The sequence below is a fragment of the Cryptomeria japonica genome, chromosome 5 (assembly GCF_030272615.1).
Source record: "Cryptomeria japonica chromosome 5, Sugi_1.0, whole genome shotgun sequence".
Classification (NCBI taxonomy): domain Eukaryota; kingdom Viridiplantae; phylum Streptophyta; class Pinopsida; order Cupressales; family Cupressaceae; genus Cryptomeria; species Cryptomeria japonica.
In genome coordinates this window covers 668,102,626-668,125,687 of record NC_081409.1, presented here as the reverse complement: position 1 = coordinate 668,125,687, position 23,062 = coordinate 668,102,626, and the positions used below count along the sequence as shown (strand labels likewise).

Below are 23,062 nucleotides of genomic sequence, written 5' to 3'. Positions count from 1 at the left end.
CTAAAGACTATTTGACGTCCTCATGCCCCTACTTCTCTCAAACCTCTAAGGGGATGTCCAAAAGCATATTGTCCTCCTTGAATGAATCAAGTTCCCATTCATCATCAAGAGCTCTACCATAACTTTTGATATTATATCGAGTTGCACTCAATTATAATTGTTTTTTATTAAAAAAGCAACGTTAAAAAGGGCGTTGACCCTTCACAAAAAGACCTTAATCCCTCTACAATTAGCGTTAACTATTGCTAATTGTTTTTGAAAAACCGCAACGTTAAGAAAGGCGTTGACCCTTTACAAAGCCAAAGGCTATCAAATTAAAAGACCAAGCAAGGGTGCAAACCCCAAAAGGACAAAGTCGGACCGGCCAAACCAACCTGTCAAACCATCAACCACCCAACCCAAATCAAGAGGGGGGAGAAAACCTTGAATCTTGACCAAGGAGGGTTTGGGAAAGGTTGTTAGATTTTCCTTTCCGCCTACGACAGACAACCGTCCAGGCAACACTATCAGGAGGAGCTTTCGAAGAAGAAACAAGTGGGGAAGACCCTGCAGAGTCACTTCTAGACTGTTGTAGCAGAGCGACAACTAGTTGTTGCAGCGGAGCATCAGCAAGGGAAGAAACGCCAGGAGCAGAGTGAAGGTGAGAAGCAAGAGCAACAGGAGGAGGAACCAAGGGGGCAGAAAGGACCACAACAACAGTAACATCAACCAGGGCTTCATCAGCAGTAAGGGGCACCTCACCTTGAGATGAATCAACCGAAGCAGAATCTGAAGCATTAATCGTCAAGTGGTCTTTCGTAGCATCCTTCCACCAAGTGGCAGCACCTTTGCGGCGAGAGAGAGAACAGTCAGAAGCAAGGTGACCCGTTGAGAAACATCTTCGACAATGAAACAAGAGGCCCTCATAATCCAACGGTTAAGTCCAAGGCTTGTCCCCAACCATAAAAACCACATCTCTAAGGAGGGCCAACGATGTGTCAACATCAATTAATAGGCGAGCAAAGGTAGAATGACCCATGGAGAACGTGGCATCATCAACCTTCAAGAAGTTGCCAATGGAGTTACCGATGGCCTCAAAACAAGAAGGTTCCCAGAAATGAAGGGGGAGATTGGGGAGGCGGACCCAAATCGGACGAACAGAGAGGGATTCCGTAAGGGGGTTGAAGGAAGGAGTACAGGGCTTAAGGGAGAGAGAGAGTGATCCTCCCAAGACCATATCTTACCCAAAATCAAATCACAATCATGAGTAGAGGCAAAGGAAGCAACAAAAAACCCCTTAGCACAAGGGAAAAGCTCAATGCCATAAGAAATATGGGGCTTCTAGGAATCACTCACCCAACAATGAAGGTTCGGGAAGGAAGGCCAAAACCCAGTAAATTTGCAAACCAGAGCGCTGCGTTGATAGAAGTCAACATTCTCCATAACCTCACGGCCACATACCACAACGGGAGAGGTCTTGGCACAAGGAAGAGGACGAACCCCCTTAGAAGACTGGGCAGCAGATTTAGCCACACGTGCAAAGCTACGCTTCCCAGCAAAGGCTCTGGGCATAGCAATATCACCCGCAGAAAGGTCGTCACTAGCACCAGCAGCAGTTGCCAAGAATTCCAAATCCAGAGCTGGATCGAAGACACCAAGTTTTGGAGGAGCACAACCATCAACAAGGATCTTGGCACCCCAACCCCCGACATTGGTACCCATAACCAAAGGAGGACCTTCTGCAATAGCAAAGTTGCCCAATGTAGCAGACAGAGCCGCCACATCACCAGCACCGGAAGTAGCAGCCACAAGTGGGGGAAACACACCAGAACCTCCAGTGACCCACCCAGCAGTAGTAGATCGAGGCACCAGTTCTGAAGGGGGAGCAGCAGCTGCAACCCCAGCCCAGGCAGAAGGACCCAACGCAGTCGCAGATCCATTTCCAGAAACTCCCGCAGCAGCAGGCACATTCAAACTGCAGGAGGCGGGAGAGTCGTTGGGGTGCAGGTGTAGGAGCGACATCGTTGTCTAATACTTCAAAATGCATTTGTCTAATACTCAATTATTTGTTGTTTAGCTCCTCTAACTGTAAATAACACATAAATTTCAATCTTGGAGAACAATTATATAAATTAAGAGATGCAAAAAAAAAATAGTAACAATTATATTATTTTTTCACAATCCATTTGTTTGAAATGGACAGTTCTAGAAAATTTTGATTTATCAACAATTTAGATCAAATTTTGTGATCCATCATATGGATGAGAGTAGATGATAGAAAGATTATCATATTGGCTCAATATAAAGCACTAAAAGATGCGTCACTAAACACAAAGGCCAAAGAAGATGGGTCCAAAGGGTAATCAATTAGCAAAGTTAAATTAACAATCTACAGGATGAAATCTGGTGACAAACGAGAGACTTTATTATGAAATAAATTATAATATTATATTGATTTATAAACTTAAGAATGAATAACTAAAAAGATCATTAATATAATAGTGCAAAATAAATAACAGCAATTATCTTGTCAAGCCACTAGAACAAAATCAATCCTGACAATTAACGCATTATATGAATAAGCAAGCCATTGTAGGTTTAAAACAATATCCTCACTAAAATCTGAACGTTCATATTATGCCAAGACGAAAAAGAGGCATAGAAACAATAGCATCCCTCAACCTCTCTAGTGAAAAGAACTTTCACTGTAATGACCGCCTGCTATTAATTTTATGTAAGGGCCTACCACCATAAAGATTTGTAAAAGGGCATAATAGATGTATCGGAAGCCATATTTAAAACTAGCCATGTTATCTTCATTTACTGACAACTCTCACCAAGAAACTGGTTGGTGTTACTTTGATATGAGAGGAAAGGCAATAATTTTACTAGTCATTGCTTCTTCCCCGTCGTCTTGAAAGACAATAAGATCAAAAGATATTTTGAATGATATGATGCCATTCTCATTCAAGATGCCTTCCTAGAGGCAATGGCAAATCACTAAAGGCCCAAGGGATGATCTATGAAAATTTGTCCCTATAGTCTTTCTCTATTATAAAAGTTACCAACTCCCGCATCTCATTTTAAAAAAAAATCATTAGGAATCTGCCATTTCTGCGCCAATGTCTGATCTGGAATCCCCTCCAGAATGGTTTAAAGCTTCAATGGTCTGGGATAAGTTCTTGGTCAAATAATCCTTAGCTAGCCAGATTGTTCGACACAAACCACCATTTGCAAAATGAGGAAGAATGATACGGGCCCAATAAGGATAGAAGGGGCCAATAATCTTAATCAATGAAAAAAATGATATAATAATCAAGACATTCCGGGGCAAATCTCCTTCCTGCCATTCACACAGCCTATGTCAATATATATGAGCAAGAGCAATGGTAGCTTATGATACAAACAAGAAACAATGCGATCTTAAAGGGGCATATAAAAGCATTACCTTATAATTTTGAGGCAGCTTGAGTTCAATTGAAGTTTCATTTAAAACCTCCGCAAAAACACCGCCAGCAAAGAGGGCAATAGGTATAAACAACTCCTTGTTTTGTGCTATGCAGTATGATGCCTCCATAAAAAATGTGACAACTAGAATAGGAATCCCAAACTGCTTAGCTACATCCTCTATAAGAAGAAATAAACGGTTTATTACTCTCTCACAAGCTTTCTTCCAGGGAAATTTTTTGACTGGTTCAGGGCATATCTCCCTCAGTTTTGCTGGTGTGTCCTCCATCTGAGTATTTTTCATCACCCTCTCACAGGCTTCCTTCCATGGGTATTTTCTAACTGGTTCAGGGCACATGTCCCACAGTTTGTTTGGTAGGTTCTCCATCGGTGTGTTTTTTCTTTCTTCAAATTTGCCAGATAGTCCTTCCAATGGTGTATTCATTGCATAAGGAACACGTATCTTGATTTTTTGAGATCCAATAGATAATGAAGAGCTGGAGAGCAATGGAAGACTATGACCTTGACACATTCTTCCCTACAAATGAAAAAAGATCAACCATTAAAGAAAAAATGCATGCAAAGGCAATCCTGAAATATTTTGGAGATGTAATAATCCTAATATCTATACATATATTCTGTTATAATGAATATCAGTCCATGCGAATGGAGCCTGTGTGTTCCATGCAAGTGTAACTGAAAAATATCAGCATCATGCAATAGAATGAAATTGGCAACTACCACTGTTCCGTCCCAAGTTTGTCTGTTTGAAGTTTGAAAAACACACTAGCAATCCAATCCAAAGCAACTGGCCAAAACCTCACTTTTGATGATGAGCAATTCATCGAACAAAACAAAAGAAGAGAAATAGCTCTAAGATTTGAAAAGCCATATCCAGAACACATATTTGGTCAGACCTTCTGAATTGTGTTAATCTATACCCTGTAATTCTACTAATTCAGTTATTCAGTTCCAATAAGGTATATTGATTTAATCAAAGAAATTAACTTTTAAATGAATTTCTGCTATATTTAATCTATTTGAAGTTTGAACAATACACTAGCAATTTGATCCAATGTAACTGGCTAAAACCTCCCTTTTGAGTATGAATGATTCATTGAACAAACAAACCAAAGAATACAAAAAGGTCTAAGGTTCAAAAAGCATATCCAACAGTGATTTTTGGTCAGACCTGAATTCTGTTAACCTATACACTGTAATTCAGTTCCAATAAGGTATATGGATTTATTCATGGAAATTAACTTTTAAATAATTTTTGTTATCTTACACCCCACACACCTTAATCAGTATACTGTTTATTGTTCTTTCTAGATCCTATTCTCACAGAGAGCTTCCAAACTGACTAAATCATATAAATGCACATCTAGGTACAGCTTTTCTGGGTGATCAAGATAAAAAATGATAAGTCGTTGGCAGACTAGTTTATTATTCATTTACGAAGATAGCAGCTTATGTTTCAAATTTTATATGATCATATCATCAGCTTTTAAGCCTAATTTCCTGCCCTTTCTCCATACCCCATCCAAACATATTTCATAATTAGTCTCAACATTTGTAAACCTGGTTAAAGTAATCATTCATCCTGAAATGCTATTATAGATTCTTGACAACCACGGTATAGATAGTAAATGAGAGGTCCTCTTTGTGTTGGCTTAACTTTCAACACTCAAATATCCAAATACTAATAGGAGTATTATTTGATATGATGAGTAAAATAGTCTCCAAGTGCCACTTTTATTGAGTAAACCAAACGATTCAGGGCTAATCAATCAGAATACAATACCACTTGGGCCAATATTGTAGTATACAGGCCATCCAATTTAACCAGATAGTTTTAATTCACACAACCCTATACCTAGTAATGACATGGCTAAGCAAAGCTGCAAGCATGTTTGCAGTTAGATTCTACATTAAAAAACGGAATTTCAATGTAAGATGGTACTGGTAAGATGGCCAAAACCTTCAGTGGCCAGTATAAAGTGAAGGCTTTGACAAAGTTCCATGGGATATATGTTGCCTTCCCAGAAACTCTGGAGGATTAGATTTTATTGAAATTAATAGACAAGGTATTGCTCTTTACATTAAATAAATTATCAGACAAGGTAATGAAGCCTGAAAGGTTCTGTTGTGCAATTGTATTGCATCTAGCTCTTCGAATGAGAGATATACCTGTGTAATGTTCCAAATCCTAAGTATGAGTGTCAAGGTCATTTTCCAGCTCTGAGAGAGGTTTCAAGTTTCCTTGTACTAGCATACCTTCCTTTCAATCCTTGCTCCCTCATTCCCCCAATCCTTTTCTTTGACTCCCCTTAACTCAGTGCCTTTCCCATAATTTCCCATTTCTCGGATCCCAACCTTGTCAACCTAGTCAAAATTCCGTACTTTTCCATGCCAGCATACCTTCCACTTCATTTCCTTCAAGTCCTCGACTCTCAACTCCCCATGCATCAGGTCTTAGGACTTTCCTCTACTGGCATGCCATGCTCTCATCCCCCACATTCGCACAAACTTGTTCCCTTCCATCTTGTAGGCTTCCAGATTTTTGTTTTATGTCTTGCACTGAATCTGAAGGAGCTAATATTCTTGATCCCCAATCCCCCTACTATCAAATATCCTTGAGCCCTAACTTCCTCTATATCACAGGCCTCTAGACTCTATACTCTTGGCATACCTAAATGGTAAGTGAGATCTTAGGATTGTGACCCCGATCCCTACTTCTTTATCACTCTCAAGTATGCAAGCTTTCAAGTTCCCCCCACCTCCATTACACAAGTAGTCAATATGCAGCTTCCCAAATCTCCATCAACACCTCATATGCCACAATGCTGATCCCCATTCCTTCCTATATCGGCCATCTCCTACTCCTAAGCATTGTTGTCTCTTGTATTCGTATCTCCTAATTCCAATCCCTACTCTCTCTTGTACTGAGCATCTCCTAATCCTGATCTTCATTGCCTCTTGTATCGAATATCTCCTAACCTTGATCATTGGCATCTGGTCCCTCTACTTTTGGGAGCCAAAGGACCTCGTCATCTCCTTGCAACCTAGCATCTTTGCATCCCATCCCCTAAATCCTCAATGCCAGACTTTTGGGATCCTAATGCTAGCCTACTGAGAAGAAAGAAACCAAAGAGCATTCAAACGCCCAAATCCCCAACACTCCTTGCCTTCGTATCCTACATGTTAATTCATATAATTTTGACCAAGAACCTTTGGAGCATCCTCTATCCATCCCCTATGTACACATATCTCTAGATCATTGCCTTTAAGCAATCAATTCACCAAACTCTCACCATTCAAAACAGGAGACCTCACCTACTACACCACACAACCTAGGATGCCACTAATGGCTTCATTTGAACATAACAAATTGGAGAGAAACTCTCAAACACTACCAGCATGCATGGGCCCCACATTTGGTTCTCAAATATCTACTTAAGGCAATTAGCTGCATCATTTTGCAACTTTTGCCAACCATATCTAATCCTAGCTTGTAGAGCTAAGCATTTGTGTTCATCTAGTGAGTCTACGAACAAAAACCCTTAGGTTATAGAGAAGATTGGACAAAATTCCATTGATTTCTTAGAGATTAGAGGACAAAAACCCTCTAGTTTCTTGAGGACAACCACAAATAGAGGCTGCATTTGCACTTCAAGTGGAGATTTCTAGCATCTTGGGTGTTTCTAGAAGAGCTTGTAATCATTGCAATCTTTAAACCATGAAACATTCTAGTACATGTTGTAAACAATCTAAAACATATTAGAATGAGAGATTTTAATGAAATATTCAATTTCAGCATGTGTGTGAGTGTTTCTTTCTATTTATGCAATTTGATGTCAAAATAATTCATGTGTATTTCAGATTTGGGCTTTTCAAAAGAATAATTGATGTTGGTATCTTATATTTGAATATATTATTGCTAAATATTGGCAAAGGGCCATCACAATGGTATCAAAACATTGATCTTCCTACAATCCAAATTTGCAGTAAAACTTGGAGCAACGATGGGAGTGTCCTGACTGCCTTGAGTTCCCTACAAGTATGCTGTTTGCGTACCCACAAGGTGTTGGTGTTGAAAATAAGCCACACCCGGACCAACAATGGACTGGTCCAAGAGGGGACAGTAGCTCAGTGGTAAACACTCCAGCAGCGTATGGAAGGTCCTAGGTTCGAGTCCTAGCTGGTCCATGTCTCAACATGGTATCAGAGCCAGGTCCAGGCTAGGAGCCCCAAGCACACGAGAGGTGTGGCTTAAGGGGGGGTGTTGGTGTTGGAAAGAAGCCATACCCGGACCGACGATGGACTGGTCCAAGAGGGGCCAGTAGCTCAGTGGTAGAGCACTCCAGCAGCGTATGAAAGGTCCTAGGTTCGAGTCCTAGCTGGTCCATGTCTCAACACAAGGAACTCAAGGTGATCAAGACACTCCTTGACCACTCTCAGACATTCCCAAGGGCCAATGTGTCACAGTAGTGATTTAAAATTTAAAAAACAAAAAACCGCAAAAAAAATCCTACAACTTATATTCACCTTCTCATTGTAAAGTGTAAACAACTTCATTTCTCTCAAAGACAAACTTGCAAAGCAATTTTCGCATTTTGAAAAGTAGCTGATTTTTTTCAAAGGAGATCACAAAGTGCCAAAGAACTAAGAAGTGAAGATAACTTGCACAAAGGAGATCTAGTCATCTAAGGTAAGCATTTTAACTGATTAGTTTAGTTTTCTAACAAAAAATTTCAAGTTTTTGATGAGTTTTTCATTTTGATGAATTTCTTCAAGTTTTTTTTAAAATAATATATATAGTTTTTTGGATTGAAATTACAAGTTTCAAGATTTTTATAATGATTTTTGGTGTTTGTTTTAAACATTTATTAGTTTATAAATATTGTAGAGTCGCAACTTGTTAATGGGCCTTCCTGGGTTGATCTAGCTAATATTGGTAGGAAGAATGTTGTTTGGCAAAAGCCAGAAGCGGGGTGGATTAAAATTAATTTCAATGGGGCCTCGAAAGGCAATTTGAACCCTTCAAGTGTTGGCTTTGTGGCACGGGACTGTCACGGAGACATTGTTGCCTTCGGAGCCAAAAAACTTGGGGAAGGTACAAATAATGAAGCTGAAGTTCAAGCTGCTTCTCATGCGGTTAAGATGGCAATTCGACTCTCAATTAATAAACTTTACCTTGAAGGGGACTCTTTGATAATAATCAATGCTATAAAGCGAGGTGAGGTGGTTGCAAGGAGACTAAATAAATACATCAATTTGATTGGGGAGAGTTAGCGAAGTTGGAAGATTTTAAAATAACCCACACAAGGAGAGCGCGGAATGACTTGGCAGACACTTTCTAAATGGTCCATTAAATTGAATGATGATCACATGAATGTAATCTAGGAAGATTTGTGGGGCATAAACTTCAATGAGGAAATTAATGTGGTGGAGGGATATCGTACGCCACCAAACACCATGAGCATTCACGAGACTTAATGCTCTTTGTCTTCGCATGATGGCCTCGAATGAAGTGTTTAAAAGTTGGCAAAGTTTTAATTTCATTTATTTGAAGTGATTTTTGGTGAGAATGAATAGAGGAGAAGCGGAGAGTATTGTGAATACCAGACATGGAGGTAAATTTCACCCTCCTCACTTGCAAACAACTATTGGCATTCTTGGGAACAATCTCGGAGGAACACCTCAAAAACGTCTTCTATATTGAAGACCCCAAATTTTTGTAGATGGTAGATGTTGTTGTCAAGTTTTCACACATTGCCCCATTGCAAATTGGGACCCCCCTACTTTTTAGGTCCTCTTGGTCTTTTGGTTTTGCTTGTTGGGTCTTTTCGCGACAGTCTCATTAGCCTCCTCGCGTTGCAATGTTTCGGGGTCAATTTGATCAAGTCTGCAGCTCGTTTGAGTAAATTTGGCTAAGTCTGGAGCCTGTTTAGTTCGTTTTAGGGTTTCATCCTTTAGACTTTGATTTGAGGCCATTCCTTTAGGGCTTTGGAAAAACTAAACATTGCATTGGAATCAGGACCCTTTAAGGAACCTACCAATGAAATTTGAGCAAATTCTGAGCAACTTTCTGTTTTTAGAAAGTTCCTATTTTTGGGGGATTTCATTGCCTTCTGGATTGGTATAATTTTGCCAAAAATCAAACCTACTATTTTTAGTAATTGTCTTTGCGTCCTTTTTTGCCCTAATCTTAACATTTTGAAACACTTACTATTTTGGGAAAGTCTATTTTTGGCAGGCTCTTCACAAGCAGACACTGAAGACTAGACAATCCTAAAGAATTGTCTAAATCCGGAATGCTGAAAAAGTAGGCTACTGATCAAAAAATGGCTAAGTATGGAACTCCCATTCCAGAAGTGTAAAGCATGGAAAATCCTCTAAGTTCGATGGAAAATCTCTTCATTTTCGAAATAGCATCTTGATCCGGAATTGGAAACTATTGAAAAATGACTAAGTCTGGGTGGAAAACCAAGCAAGAATTCCTTAGGGAGTGAAATCATGCCAAAACTGGGTGAGCGCTAAAATGAGGCCACGGAAGAAATTGCCTCCATGGCAATTTTTCCTTCACCTAGTGGTTTTGGTGCTCTAGCATAAAGTTGGGTGCTGAAATGGGGTGGTGGAGGATTTTTTCTCCACCCCCAAAATTCCTTCACCCTAGTGATTTGGCACTCAAATGCAAAGGGGAGCGCTAGAAAGGGTGTGTGGAGGAATTGTCCTCCACACACAAAATTCCTCCTCCATGCCTAATTTCTGCCCAATCCAAGAGTTGGGCACCAAATGGAAGGTGTAAGGGAAAGTTATCAAGAGGTTGAATTCCTCTAGGACACCAATTTCACGCCCAAGACAAGGAAAGAAGATTGAATCCTAAGGCATCAAGGAAATGCATTCAAAAGTGAATTTCCTCGATGTAGTGGAAATAGCGCCCAAGGCAAGTTGAGGGAGCCAAATGGGGGGTGCCATGGAAAGTCAAGCCCGGTCAAAGTTCCTCCATGCCTAATTGGCGCCCAAGGCCAAGACAGGGTGCCAAGGAAAGTTACCAAGGGGTCAAATTCCTCCAAGATACTAAGTTCATGCCCAAGACAAGGAAAGAAGGTTGAATCCTAAGGCATCCAGGAAAGGCAGTAAAAGTGAAATTCCTCGACAAGGGTGTTTTAGCACCCAAGAGTCAGTATGAGCGCTCAAGCAAGGGTATGAGGTTACCAAGGGGTCGAATTCCTCCAAGGGGTCGAATTCCTCCAAGATACTAAGTTCATGCCCAAGACAAGGAAAGAAGGTTGAATCCTAAGGCATCAAGGAAAGGCAATAAAGGTGAAATTCCTCCACAAGGGTGTTTTAGCACCCAAGAGTCAGTATGAGCGCTCAAGCAAGGGTATGAGGAATTCTCCTCCATACCACTTTTTCCTCCATCATGCTAGAATAGTGCCCAAGTGTGCATTAGAGTGCTGGATAAGGGGAATCAAGGAAAAGGTCAATTAAGCATAAATTCCTACATACCAAGCATCTAGTGCCCAAGGTCAAGAAAGGGTGCCAAAACCAAGGAGGCAAGGAAAGGTTGACAAAGGGAAAAGTTCCTCCTCAAACAAGAAATTCCGCCCAAGTCCAAGTCATGAGCGCTAAGTGGAGAAGGTCAAGGAAAAGTCAATCAAGTCAAATTCCTCCTCATGATGAATTCCACGTCCAGGTCTGAAGAGTAAATTCCAAGGCAAGGAAAATGGAAGTCAAGGATAGATTGAAAAGATACTTCCCCTCGGAGAAAATTTTGAAAAATTCATTTTCGAGCATCAAAATTCATCCAAATTTCAAAAAAAATTCAGATTTGGCTAAATGAGATAATTTTCTCTCTCCTGGACCTGGAACTTGTTGTGAGGAATTCACACATCGCCCCATTGCAAATGGGGACCCCTACTTTTTTGCTTTCCAGGGTTTGCTTTCTAGGTTTTTAGGGTTTGTTTGTTAGCCTTTGCATGCTGAGTGTTGCCAGAGGGATCACTAGGATGGCAAGCTCTGCTTGAGCCAGGGTGAGTCCACGGGGCCCCAAAATTAGGGTTTCTTTGAGAGTCTTCCTTTGGGCCTAGTTTTGCTCTTGTTGCTAATTGTGTCTTGCTTGGTGAGTGAGTATCATCCTTAAAGGTCTGAGCTAGGTCAAGTTGGTGAGTGATGAAGTCTGGAATGTCATCCTTGGGCATGGTAAGGGCAAATTGACATATTCTTGCCTTAGGAAGTGATTTGACATGTTTGAAAGTGTGGATTTTGTCTGAAGCATGAATTTCGCTCCTGACCCTTCCAAAGGGTCCAGAGCGAAATTCACCTTTTCCTCTATTTTGCTCTTTCATATGGCCAAGTTTTGGATTTTGAGGCATAGTTGAGGAGACTTGGATGCATGTTTGCCTTGGAGAGGAGGTTTAAGACTACAAAATGGTGAAAATCAACCTGGAATGGAAATTTCGCTCCTGACCCTTCCAAAGGGTACAGAGCGAAATCTCCCATTTGACCTTCTATCTTGCCTAAAATGATGAATAGAGTTTGAAAGGACCTTGAAATTGATCAAGTTTGAGAGAGAATTGGATAAATCAAGATTTTCGCTCTTGACCCTTCCAAAGGGTCCAGAGCGAAAATCCTTATGCACCTCAATTTCTTCTTTGTCCAAACCAATTTCTTAGTTTCTAAGCAGCGTTCCACGGGGATGCGTCCCCCCATCAGAAACGTCTCAGGATGTGACGTCCCCCGCTGTCCCGCCACCGCCACCCAAAACGCCGCTGGGACGTGGAGACATCTCCGCGTCTCCCATGGAGACGCCCAAGCATCTCCCGCGTTCCCACGTTTTGCAAACCAAAAAAAGCAATTTTTAAAAAACATGTGCCTTTTGGGGGGGGGGGTTAAGGGGTAACCCTAATTGGAGGTGGGCCCCACCCTACCCCCCAAAACAACACAAAAGCATGTTTCTTTTAGATTTCACTCATTTTGGAAAACTGATTTTTTTTCCAGCAAGCTGAAGAGGAGGAAAAACTTGAAGAAGATTGATTGAAGGGGTGAGAAAACTGATTGCAAGCGTGATAGGAGCTAGAAGAAGCAAGAAGAAGAGGAAGAAGAAGATTCTTCTACATTTTGGAGAGATTTTTCAAGCACAAGGTAGGGTTTTTCAACTTTTTCTTGTTTTTTTTTTTTGTTTTTTTTTCTGATTTTCATTGTTCTATGTCATTTTTGGATTTTTTTTCCCTATTCATCTCAAAACTCAAAATGAGATTTGATGTTGAATCTTGAGGGCAAAATGAATTCATCATTTTGCCCTCAAGATTCAACATCAAATCTCATTTTGAGATGAATAGGAAAAAAATTTAAAAATATATTGTTAAACTAGGCTAATTTTATTTTAATTTTTATTTTGTGAAATGCAGTGTCAATTTCACAATGAGCTCCCAAGGCATGAGTGAAGATGATATGGAAATCCATTCTCATAGTGAGAATGATTCAGAATATGAACCTGAAAATGAGGGGGGTGACCATGGGGCTAATCCTGGAGCCCAATCTAGTTCTATGGCGAGTGCACCAGCTAGTACAGGTTGCCCTTCAGAGTTGTTGGCACCATATGCTAGGGGTCATTTTGATCCTAAGTCTCCTCTAAAACAGTTTGCTTCATGAATATCAGTACAAGGCACATCACATTCAAGTGGGGGAACAAGGAAGTGGAAGTGCAATATTTGTGAAACAGAATGGTTCGGTAGCATTAGTAGGGTGAATGCTCACTTTCTGTTTTGGAGAGGAAAAGGCGTGAAACATTTTAAGTTTTTGGAGGAAGCCAAAAATATACAGTACAAAATTGAGTTTAACAAGCTTTGAGGGGTTTCAGATGACACAAATATTTCAATGCCTACTACTTTGTCTGCTAGGGCAGCACTTCAGGGCAACCAGAATGTGCCACATACTTCTCATGCTTCGCAGACGGGAGGAATGATGTTTGGATCTCCATCCACTTCCACTTCTACTGCTGCCAAGGCTGGGAAACGTAGGTTGCAGACACCACAGAGCAACCCCATTGCTGATATGTTTAATGTGCAGTTGAGAGATGAGATAGATGAATCCATTGGCAAGTTCTTCTTTGCCAATGGCATTCCATTTCATGTTACACGGTCTCCTTATTATAAGGAGATGATGGCTATGGTGACCAAGGGAGGACCATCTTATGTGCCACCAGGGGAGACGAAAATGAGGACCTCGATCTTGGATAAATGCTATTCCAAGATCAATATTTTGATGGAGAAGATGAAGGCATGTTGGGTGGCATCGGGGTGCAGCATAGTTATGGATGGGTGAACGGACATTAGCCATCGTCCTCTCATCAACGTCATGGTCACGTGCAGAGGGCCCATACTTCCTTAGAGCAGTTGATTGTACAGGGCATCGTAAAGATGCTGATTTCCAATTTCAGGTCCTCAGGGAGGCTATTGAGGAGGTTGGGCCACAAAATGTGGTCCAAGTAGTGACAGATGCAGCCCATGTGTGTAGAGCAGCAGGGAGACTCATTGAGGCAGCTTGTAGACACATTTGGTGGACCCCATGTTGTGTGCATGCCATGAACAATGCACTCAAGGACATGGGGAAGATAGACTGGATTAGAGGAGTGGTCACCGATGCGAGAGATGTGCAGATGTTTATCTGCAACCACCACACTTCACATGCACTCTTCAGGACCTTCGTGAAGGAGTTCTTGAAACCAGTTGAGACTAGATATGCATCCTATTTCATTCTCTTGGAGAGAATGATTGAGTTGCAAGAGGCATTGCAACTCATGGTTATGACTAATGAGTGGAATAGGTGGGCTAAGGCCAAGACAGAGCAGGGGAGAAGGGTGAAGGAGATAGTGAAGAGTGATGTGTTTTGGACTGATGCGAAATACATTCTCCATCATTTCCCCAGTATTCCAAGTGATCTGATATGGGGATGGGGATGCACCTAGCCTTGGAGAGGTGTATGAGTGCATTGACTCTATGCTTGACCAGATGAGGGCTGTTGTGCGAGTGAAGGACCCCTCTTTAGCATTCTACAATGAGCAAATCCAGCCTATCATTCAGCGTAGATGGGATAAGTTGAACACTCCTTTGCATATGGCTGCCTTTGCCTTGAATCCTAAGTGGTACAAGGCTAGACCGGGTGGACTGACACCGATTCAGGATGATGAGGTGAAGGCAGGTTTCTTTAGGTGCATAGAGAAGATGTTTGATTCCAAAGATGTCGGCACAATGTGCACTGAGTGGGGAAGATTTGCCACTCTTAGAGGTTATTCAGATGCAGCAAAGATGGATATAGACACTATGGCACATGAGAACCCACTTTTATGGTGGAATTGTCATGGCCCGAAATCTTTGACCACCACTCTTGCCATCCGTCTGCTATCCCAGGTTTCCAGTTCTTCAGCTGCTGAGAGGAACTGGTCTACATATAGCTTTATCCACTCTCTTAAGAGAAACAGACTTACCTCTAAGAGAGCAGAGAAGCTTGTGGTTGTACACAGTGCTTTGCATCTCATGGACCGCAAGACACTCGTGTACAAGGAGAGCCCAGCGGCACAATGGGATGTAGAACCAGAGGAGCCTTCACAGATTGATGAGGATGATCCTATCACTTCAGATGCAGGGCTAGTTGGTGTGAGCTTGAGGGACCTTGATCTTCAGGAGTCCAACAGTTCCAGTGAGGAGGAGTTCGTAGATGATTAGAGGCCTCCATTAGCTACATTTTGAGTTTTGTCATTTTGTCTTTGACTCTAGTCTCTTTTGTAATGCTATTGCTACACGTATTTGTATTTGGCTACTCATTGTAATGATGAATCATGTAATCATCTTTATTATTATAGACTTTGCAATGGCATTAGATATCCGTATTTTCGTTTTCCTTTTTCGATATTCATATGATAGAAATGAGAAATCTCCAATTTGACAATTTCATTTTTAAAATTTTATTTAGCATTTAGCAATTAGTATTAATAATCTAAGTAATCTTGGTATTTCCTATAGTTTCATTTGAAATCTAATTCTTATACTGTTATACTATTATACATCTTTTCAAAACTAGTTTTTCAAGTACTATATGTATATGTATACGTATATGGGCACCACCACCCCACCACCCCCCCGTCGCCGTCCCCAAATTTAGGCCCTTGGTCCCCCCGTCCCGGAAACGCATCCCCCCGTCCCCAACACCCGTGGAACACTGTTTCTAAGGCATGTTTGGAGGTGTTTTTGAATATTCTAGCCTTAGGAAGTGAGTAAAGGTGGAAAAGATGAAGGATTCTAACCTAAAAGGTGAATTTCGCTCCTGACCCTTCCAAAGGGTCCAGAGCGAAATTCTTGAAAACACTCATTTTTCCCTTAGCCAAAGTCAGGATCTTGGTGGAGATGCAAGAAGAATGATCTATGTTTGCCTCCCAAAGAGGATTGGAGTTGGAAAAAATCAAGAATCAAGCTCAAAACATGATTTTCGCTCCTAACCCTTCCAAAGGGTCCAGAGTGAAAATCCTTGTAGCTCTTATTTTCTTCCTTGTTTTGGCTAGGCATTGGCATGTTGGAGGGTGAATTGGTATGTTCTTGCCTTGAGAGGGAATTGGACGCTTTGAAAGATGAAGATTTTGCCCAAAGTATGAATTTCACTCCTGACCCTTCCAAAGGGTTCAGAGAGAAATTCATTATAAACCTCATTTGCTCCCTAGTTTGAGCTTCAAACCTTGTTCCTTAGGTGGAGAATGATCTATGTTTGCCTCCCAGAGAAGACTGAAGTTGGAAAAATGAACAATCAAGCCTAGAACAAGATTTTCGCTCTTGACCCTTCCAAAGGGTCCAGAGCGAAAATCTACCTAGAACTCATTTCCTTCTTTGTTTGACCAAATTTTGATATCCAAGGCATGTTGAAAGGAAGAATGGACATGTTGTTGCCTTTGGGAATGATTGAAAGCGTTGAAAAGTGAAGATTTTGTCCAAGAATGGAAATTTTGCTCCTGACCCTTCCAAAGGGTCCAGAGCAAAATTTCCCATAAACCTCATTTTCTTCCCTGTTTGGACTTGCATTCTAGTTTTGAAGTGTTGGGATGTAAGAATGTGAAGGATTTTAGCCTAGAACATGAATTTCGCTCTTGACCCTTCCAAAGGGTCCAGAGCAAAATTCCTTACAAACCTATTTTTTTAACCTTGCTTGGGCTTAAAAACTTTGTTCCTTGGGTGAAAACGATGAAATTTTGTCTTGTAATGAAGAATGAGATTGAAAGGATGAAGAACCAAGTCAAGAATGAGAAATTCGCTGCTGACCCTTCCAAAGGGTCCAAAGCAAATTTTCTCAAAACCTCTCTTTTCTCTCAACTTTGTGCTAGATCAAGTGTGGGCTATGGTAAATTCAAGAAGGAAATGTCCCTAAGAATGACTTTGAGTTGCTAGTGATCCAGGAATTTGAAGGAATTGAGCAAGAGTGTGAATTTCGCTCCTGACCCTTCCAAAGGGTCCAGAGCGAAATTTCTAAAATCACCTATTTTCCCTGCAGGTCAAGTCAAACTTTGAGCTTTTCTAGCTTGGATGAGTGTGAGGAGAGGTGTTCTTGCCCTTTTGAAGTTGATTGAGGTTAAAGATAGAGGAATAAGCTCAAATCATAAATTTCGCTCCTGACCCTTCCAAAGGGTCCAGAGCGAAATTCTTCAAAGCACCTATTTTCTCCTTGGATGAGGTCAAAACTTTGGTTCCTGTTGACGTGTTTTTTATGACTACGTCAAACATAGAATAAAGTTGCCTAACGGTCACTTCACTCTCTCTTAATCAAAGTGCAATTGCATGCTAAGATTGCAAGAGGTTCAAACAATCGACTCCAAGGTTCCTTCAATGCGTGGATGTGACTCAGTTGACTGATGTGATTGTTGGTAATCCAAGGGGCCTTACGTTTGCATCATTCTTTCACTTCTTTGTTGTGGCTGGAACTCCATCATCGGATATGACAATTCTGCGATGTTGCTGCTTCGAACGGACTAAAATGAACTAAAGGAAAAGGGAAAGGGGTTTAGAAGGATCTAAATCTACTCCTAAGGGCAGTGATAACAATGAATAGTGCTCTGGTGGACAAATTCCAAATAAACCAAGCTCTGCTTCGCCAAGTTTAACTACAACTCCGCAAGAACCGATGCAATCTTCTGGGGATGGTAGAGGATTTTCAAATCGAGAAAGTACATTTGAATACCCAAAAAACGGTGCAATCCAAACGACTATCCACAATCGAACTCAGCACAAATTTAGGGGGCTCAGACTAACTTTACACTGCAACTTACAATCAGCAAGATTCAAAAAGTATGAACCATGGAAATTCATGAAATTCATCAGACACCATTACATTCTCTATTGAAATCAAAGCACTTTACTATTTCTAATCTAAGTGAGGAAGGTGAAACCATGCAAGCTTTGATAAAATAATTTAAGCGGACACCATCAGAGAACAATGTTTCACTGTTATTATCTCAAAACTTATCGCAACAATTTCAGACAAAGCTCCCCCTCCTTTACAAATGAGGGGGGTCACCCCTTTATATAGGCCTCAGGCCATGATTACATGCAAAACCCTAATTAGGGTTTGCCCAAAAGATTCTCCACACATGATGCAACAAGGTGGGAATCTCCAATTAATAACCCATCATGCCCATATACAATTAATTACATTCCAGAAGTGCCCACTATGCAATGAATGTACCCTCATGCAAAAATCGCCTGTGATGCCATAAATGCACCATCATCTTCTGAATGTGACGGCTGCATGCAGAAGGAATATGTCATAATGCCATAAATGTGACGGCTGCATGCAGGGAGATGCTTCATTAATTCAACGTCCGTTGACTCGGCTGCCACTTGGCGAGAAAACCCTAGAGAGAGAAAAACTTCAAGAGAGAGAATCTCTGACTCTGGAAGTATTTTCTTGAAGTTTTTGAATTTGCCTTGTTCTAGAAAAGATTTTCAATGATTTTTCAACATCTCCTATTTTTTAGGAATTTTGCACAAATTAGGGGTTTCAAGACTAGGAGGAAGAGAATTCTCCTACGAATCCAAATCTATAAAACTTTCTAAATTTGGAGGTCATTTGAGCCCTAAAAATGAATTTTTCAAATTCTTCCCTGGGGGGGGAATTTCTTGTTCAGTTCATCCCTGATTCCTTCCTTGCCTTAGAAATTTTATCTTCAATTCACCCATGGGTGTGATTTCTTGTTGTGGAGGAATTCTCCTTTGGAAAGGAATTTGTTCCTTACCCCGAGGAAGGAAATTCTTCATGCCTTAGCCAGTTTCATAACTTCCAAGAACTATGTCCTAAAGGAAGAAATTTCAAACACTTAGTCAATTTTTTACCTTTCCTCGAATTCTTTCCTGAAGGAAGGAATTTCCGACACAACCAATTTTTTTCACTTTCTTGGAATTTCTTCTTGTTGGGCGCAATTTTGACTTGGTGGAGGATTTAATGAAATTTGTGAATCCTCCATGCCTCCTTCATTTTGGCGCATGTCCTTCATCTTGGACAGAATTTTGACTTGGTGGAGGATTCAGTGAATTTGTGAATCCTCCATGCCTCCTTCATTTTGGCGCCTGTCCTTCATCTTGGACAAAATTTTGACTTGGTGGAGGATTCAGTGAATTTGTGAATCCTCCATGCCTCCTTCTATCTGGCGCTCCTTCTCTCACTTGGGCGCTAAAATGCCTTGGTCAAGGACTCTTGCAATTTGCATGTTTCTCCATGCATTCTTCATTCTAGCGCCCTACACAAGGCTGGGGCAGAAATTCCTCCTGAGGAAGGAATTCATTGTTTTGTGAATTGTCCATGTCTTCTTTCCAACATCCCTATTTTTTAGGGATCCCCCTAAAATTTAGGAGCCAGGTTCATTGGATGGAGAATTCTGCCACAATTCTGAATCTATAACAATTTCCTCATTCTGGCAAGATTCGGTGTCTAAAAATAGCAAATTCAAAAATTTGCCCGAGGGGAATTTTATTTTCTATTCCTCCTTGACCCCTTGGATTCCATGCCTTAGGCAAAAATTTCAACTTATTAACTTGGGCATCGAATTCACTATGCCTTGGAATTTTTTCATTTTCCACACCTTCCATGGAATGTCCAGTTTGGCGCCTAAGTCCACATTTGGGCGGATTTTTCATCTGGCCAAGGATTCATGGAATTTTCCTTCTATCCATGGGAATCCCATTTTGGCACCCTTCCTCATGTCCTGGCGCAAATCACACTTAGCCAAGGATTCATGGATTTTTCCGTCTGTCCTTGCCTGACCCATTTTGGCACCCAACTGCATCCTTGGGCGCAATTTTCACTATGCCATGGATTCATGGAATTTTCCATTTGTCCTTGCCTCCCTCAGTTTGGCGCCCAATCATTTCCTTGGGCGGAATTCTTCATGCATGGAGGATTTTGATGCTTTTCACAAGTTCCAGGCTCTTCGTCAGGATATATATATGAAATATAACATTTAAGTATAAGTGGCATCTTCAATATGTCTTTTTCCTTTCTTATACTTTAAGTTGGATTGATGTGAATTTCTGGACTTGGATGATTTTGCATGCTTTCCTCTTTTGGAATAGGAGTTCCAAACTTAACCATTTTTTGATCCATCTTGTCTGCCTTATGACTCTTTCGGATTTAGAAATGGTCTTTAGGAACGTTCAGTCCTCAGCATCTTCGGAGATATTCAGCTTTCAGTGTTTTCCTGTGAAGAACCTGCCAAAAATAGATTTTCCCAAATAGCAAGTGTTTCAAAATGTCAAGGTTTGGGCAAAATAGGTCAGAAAAGCACTTACTAAAAATAGTAAGTTTGATTTTCGGCAAAGTTAGACCAATCCAGGACTCAGTAAAATCCCTAAAAAATAGGTAAAATCCCTAAAAAATAGGAACTTTCTAAAAAGTTGCTTTGTTTTGGCTCAAATTTTACTGGGAGGTTCCTTGAAGGGTCCTGTTGTGACCATTTCACACATCACCCCATTAGAATGGGGACCCCCTCTTTTTGCCTTAGGTTTTGCTTTCTCTTTGCTTGTTTTCTCTCTGCTTTTAGGGTTTTGGGTGAGTGAGTGGTCTGCCTGGGCTGGCTAGATTAGGGCTAAACCTTGGAAGCTTGTTTTAGGGTTTCTTTCAAAGCTAAGTCTAGTCTGGTTTAGGAGGTTGTTAGTCGTCTGCCTGAAGCCTCAAGATTGCAAGAATGAAGTATGCCTTTCAGGAGAGTCAAGTTGGTTATATCAAGGAACAGGGAGAATAGGTCGCAGGTCAGGTCTAGATTGAGAGGGTTTTTCTGGTCAGGGTCATGTTTGTTTCCCGGGCTGAGTAAGTTGAGCAGAGTCGGTAATTAAAGGCAAGGATCTCGATGGAAATGCGTGTAGGAGAATCTGTGTTTGCCTTTCAAGGAAAATTGGAGTTCAAAACGTCCAGAATTAAGCTGAGAGGGAAATTTTGCCCCTGACCCTTCCAGAGGGTCCAGGGCGAAAATCTTTGTGAACCTTTTTTTCTCCTCATTTTTGACTAAGTAATGCTTTCTCGGGCACGTTTGGAGGTGAATTGATGTGTCCTTGCCTGGAGAAGGATTTGATTGAATTTGAAGAGCAAGATGATGCCTGAAAGAGGATTTTCGCTCCTGACCCTTCCAGAGGGTCCAGAGCGAATTTCATCCTAAACACTATTTCTTGCCTTGGATAGACTTGCAATCTTGTTCCTAGCTTAGAAAATGACCTAGCTTTGCCTTATGAGGTCGTTTGAAACATGAAAACTGAGCAATTTGGCCTGGAATGGGGATTTCGCTCCTGACCCTTCCAGAGGGTCCAAAGCGAAAATCTTATTTGAGCTTATTTCTCACTAACTTTGGCTAAATTGTGATGTGCAGGGTATCTTGGGAGAAAGATTGGACATCCTTGAGATTTGGAAGCATGAAAAAATGAAGACTTTGGACAAAATGGGAAATTTCGCTCCTGACCCTTCCAGAGGGTCCAGGGCGAAATTCCCAAAAGGCTCTTATTTTGCAATAAAGAAGGTCAAGTTTTTGACATGAATGGAAGAAGAATAACTTGTTTTTGCCTCCTGAAGAAGTTTCAAATTGAAGAAATGAAGGATTTTGCCCAAAAGAGGGAAATTCGCTCTTGACCCTTCCAAAGGGTCCAGGGCGAAAATTCCTCAATCACCTATTTTCTTGCAAAGTTAAGTCAAGTTTTGGTTTTTATGGCATGGAGGAGAGAGGAATAGTGTTTTCTTCCTTTGAGAGGTGAATTCAACTTGAAAGGATGATGGAATAAGCCTAAAACCTAAAAATCACTCTTGACCCTTCCAGAGGGTCCAAGGCAAAAAACTTTATAGGAGGCATTTCTTGCTCAGTTTGGTCAAATTGAAGTGTCAAAGGCATGGTGAAAGGAAGAATGAGCACGTTGAAAACCTTGGGCATGTTTAGAAGTGAAGAAAACGAAGGATTCTAGCCAGGAAAGGCAATTTCACTCCTGACCCTTCCAAAGGGTCCAGAGCGAAATTCCTTGTAAGCCTATTTTTGAGCCTTTCTTGGACATGACACTTTATTCCTAGCATGATGAAACATGAAATCCCACTTGACAAAGAAGTTTTAAGGTGAAGAAATGAAGACTTTTGGTCAAAATGGTGAAAATCACTCCTGACCCTTCCAGAGGGTCCAGAGCGAATTTTTTCAAAATCACCTTTTGCCATCAAATTTTGTTAAGCCAAGTATGGGATAAGGTCAAACATAGAAAGAATTACCCCTGGGAGTGAATTGAGGTTGCAATAAATCATCAAAAAGTGAAGGAATTGAGCCAAATGGTGAATTTCGGAATTGAGCCAAATGGTGAATTTCGCTCCTGACCCTTCCAAAGGGTCCAGGGCGAAAATCCTAAAACCCATCTTTTCTTCCAAAGCTTGGACTAGACCAAGCTTAGACATGGGTGTGAGAGGACATTTGAATTGCCTTGAAGTGGATTTGGAATGCTAAGAATGCAAATTTTGAAGCCAAGAGGGAAATTCGCTCCTGACCCTTCCAGAGGGTCCAGGGCGAAATTTCCAAATCCTCCTATTTTCCTTGCAGTTCAAGATTAGATTTTGGTTTTCAGGACTCAAAGAGGAGTAAGACATGGTGTTCTATCACTTGGAAATGATTTGAAGATGAAAGGATGAAGGAATTGCCCTGAAACCTAAAAATCGCTCCTGACCCTTCCAAAGGGTCCAGAGCGAAAAATCCAAAACCAGTGCATTCCTTTCAAGTTTGTGCTAAGACAAGGCTAAACAAGCTAGAAATTGCCCTTGAGACCACCTTTGAGTGAATGTTTGTTCCAAAAAATGATGATTCTAGGTCAGAAAAGGATTTTCGCTCCTGACCCTTCCAGAGGGTCCATGGCGAAAATCTCAAAATCCCCTATTTTGCCTTGCAGGAACAAACCAAGCTTGGATGGAGTGAATGAAGAAGACCATTGCCTAGCCTTGAGGGGTGGATTCAAGACAAAATGATGAAGGAGTAAGCCGAAACAAGAAAAATCGCTCCTGACCCTTCCAAAGGGTCCAGGGCGAAATTCTTGAAAATGCAATATTTCCTTCAAAGTTTTGATGAGCTAACCCAGTGATGGAGAGA

At 41.1% G+C, this 23,062-nt stretch overlaps 1 protein-coding gene across 1 annotated transcript in view; it reads right to left on the bottom strand.

Moving 5' to 3' along the window:
• Nucleotides 1-2,518: 2,518 nt before the first annotated feature.
• LOC131054874 (uncharacterized) overlaps nt 2,519-23,062 on the bottom strand; it is a 37,482-nt gene continuing 16,938 nt past the window's right edge. The window contains exons 2-3 of the mRNA XM_057989509.2: nt 3,428-3,964; nt 2,519-3,322 (exon numbers count right to left, since the gene is read on the bottom strand). Coding sequence (XP_057845492.1) covers nt 3,077-3,322; nt 3,428-3,964 — 783 coding nt within the window. The 3' untranslated portion in view covers nt 2,519-3,076. The remainder of the gene's footprint in view (nt 3,323-3,427; nt 3,965-23,062) is intronic.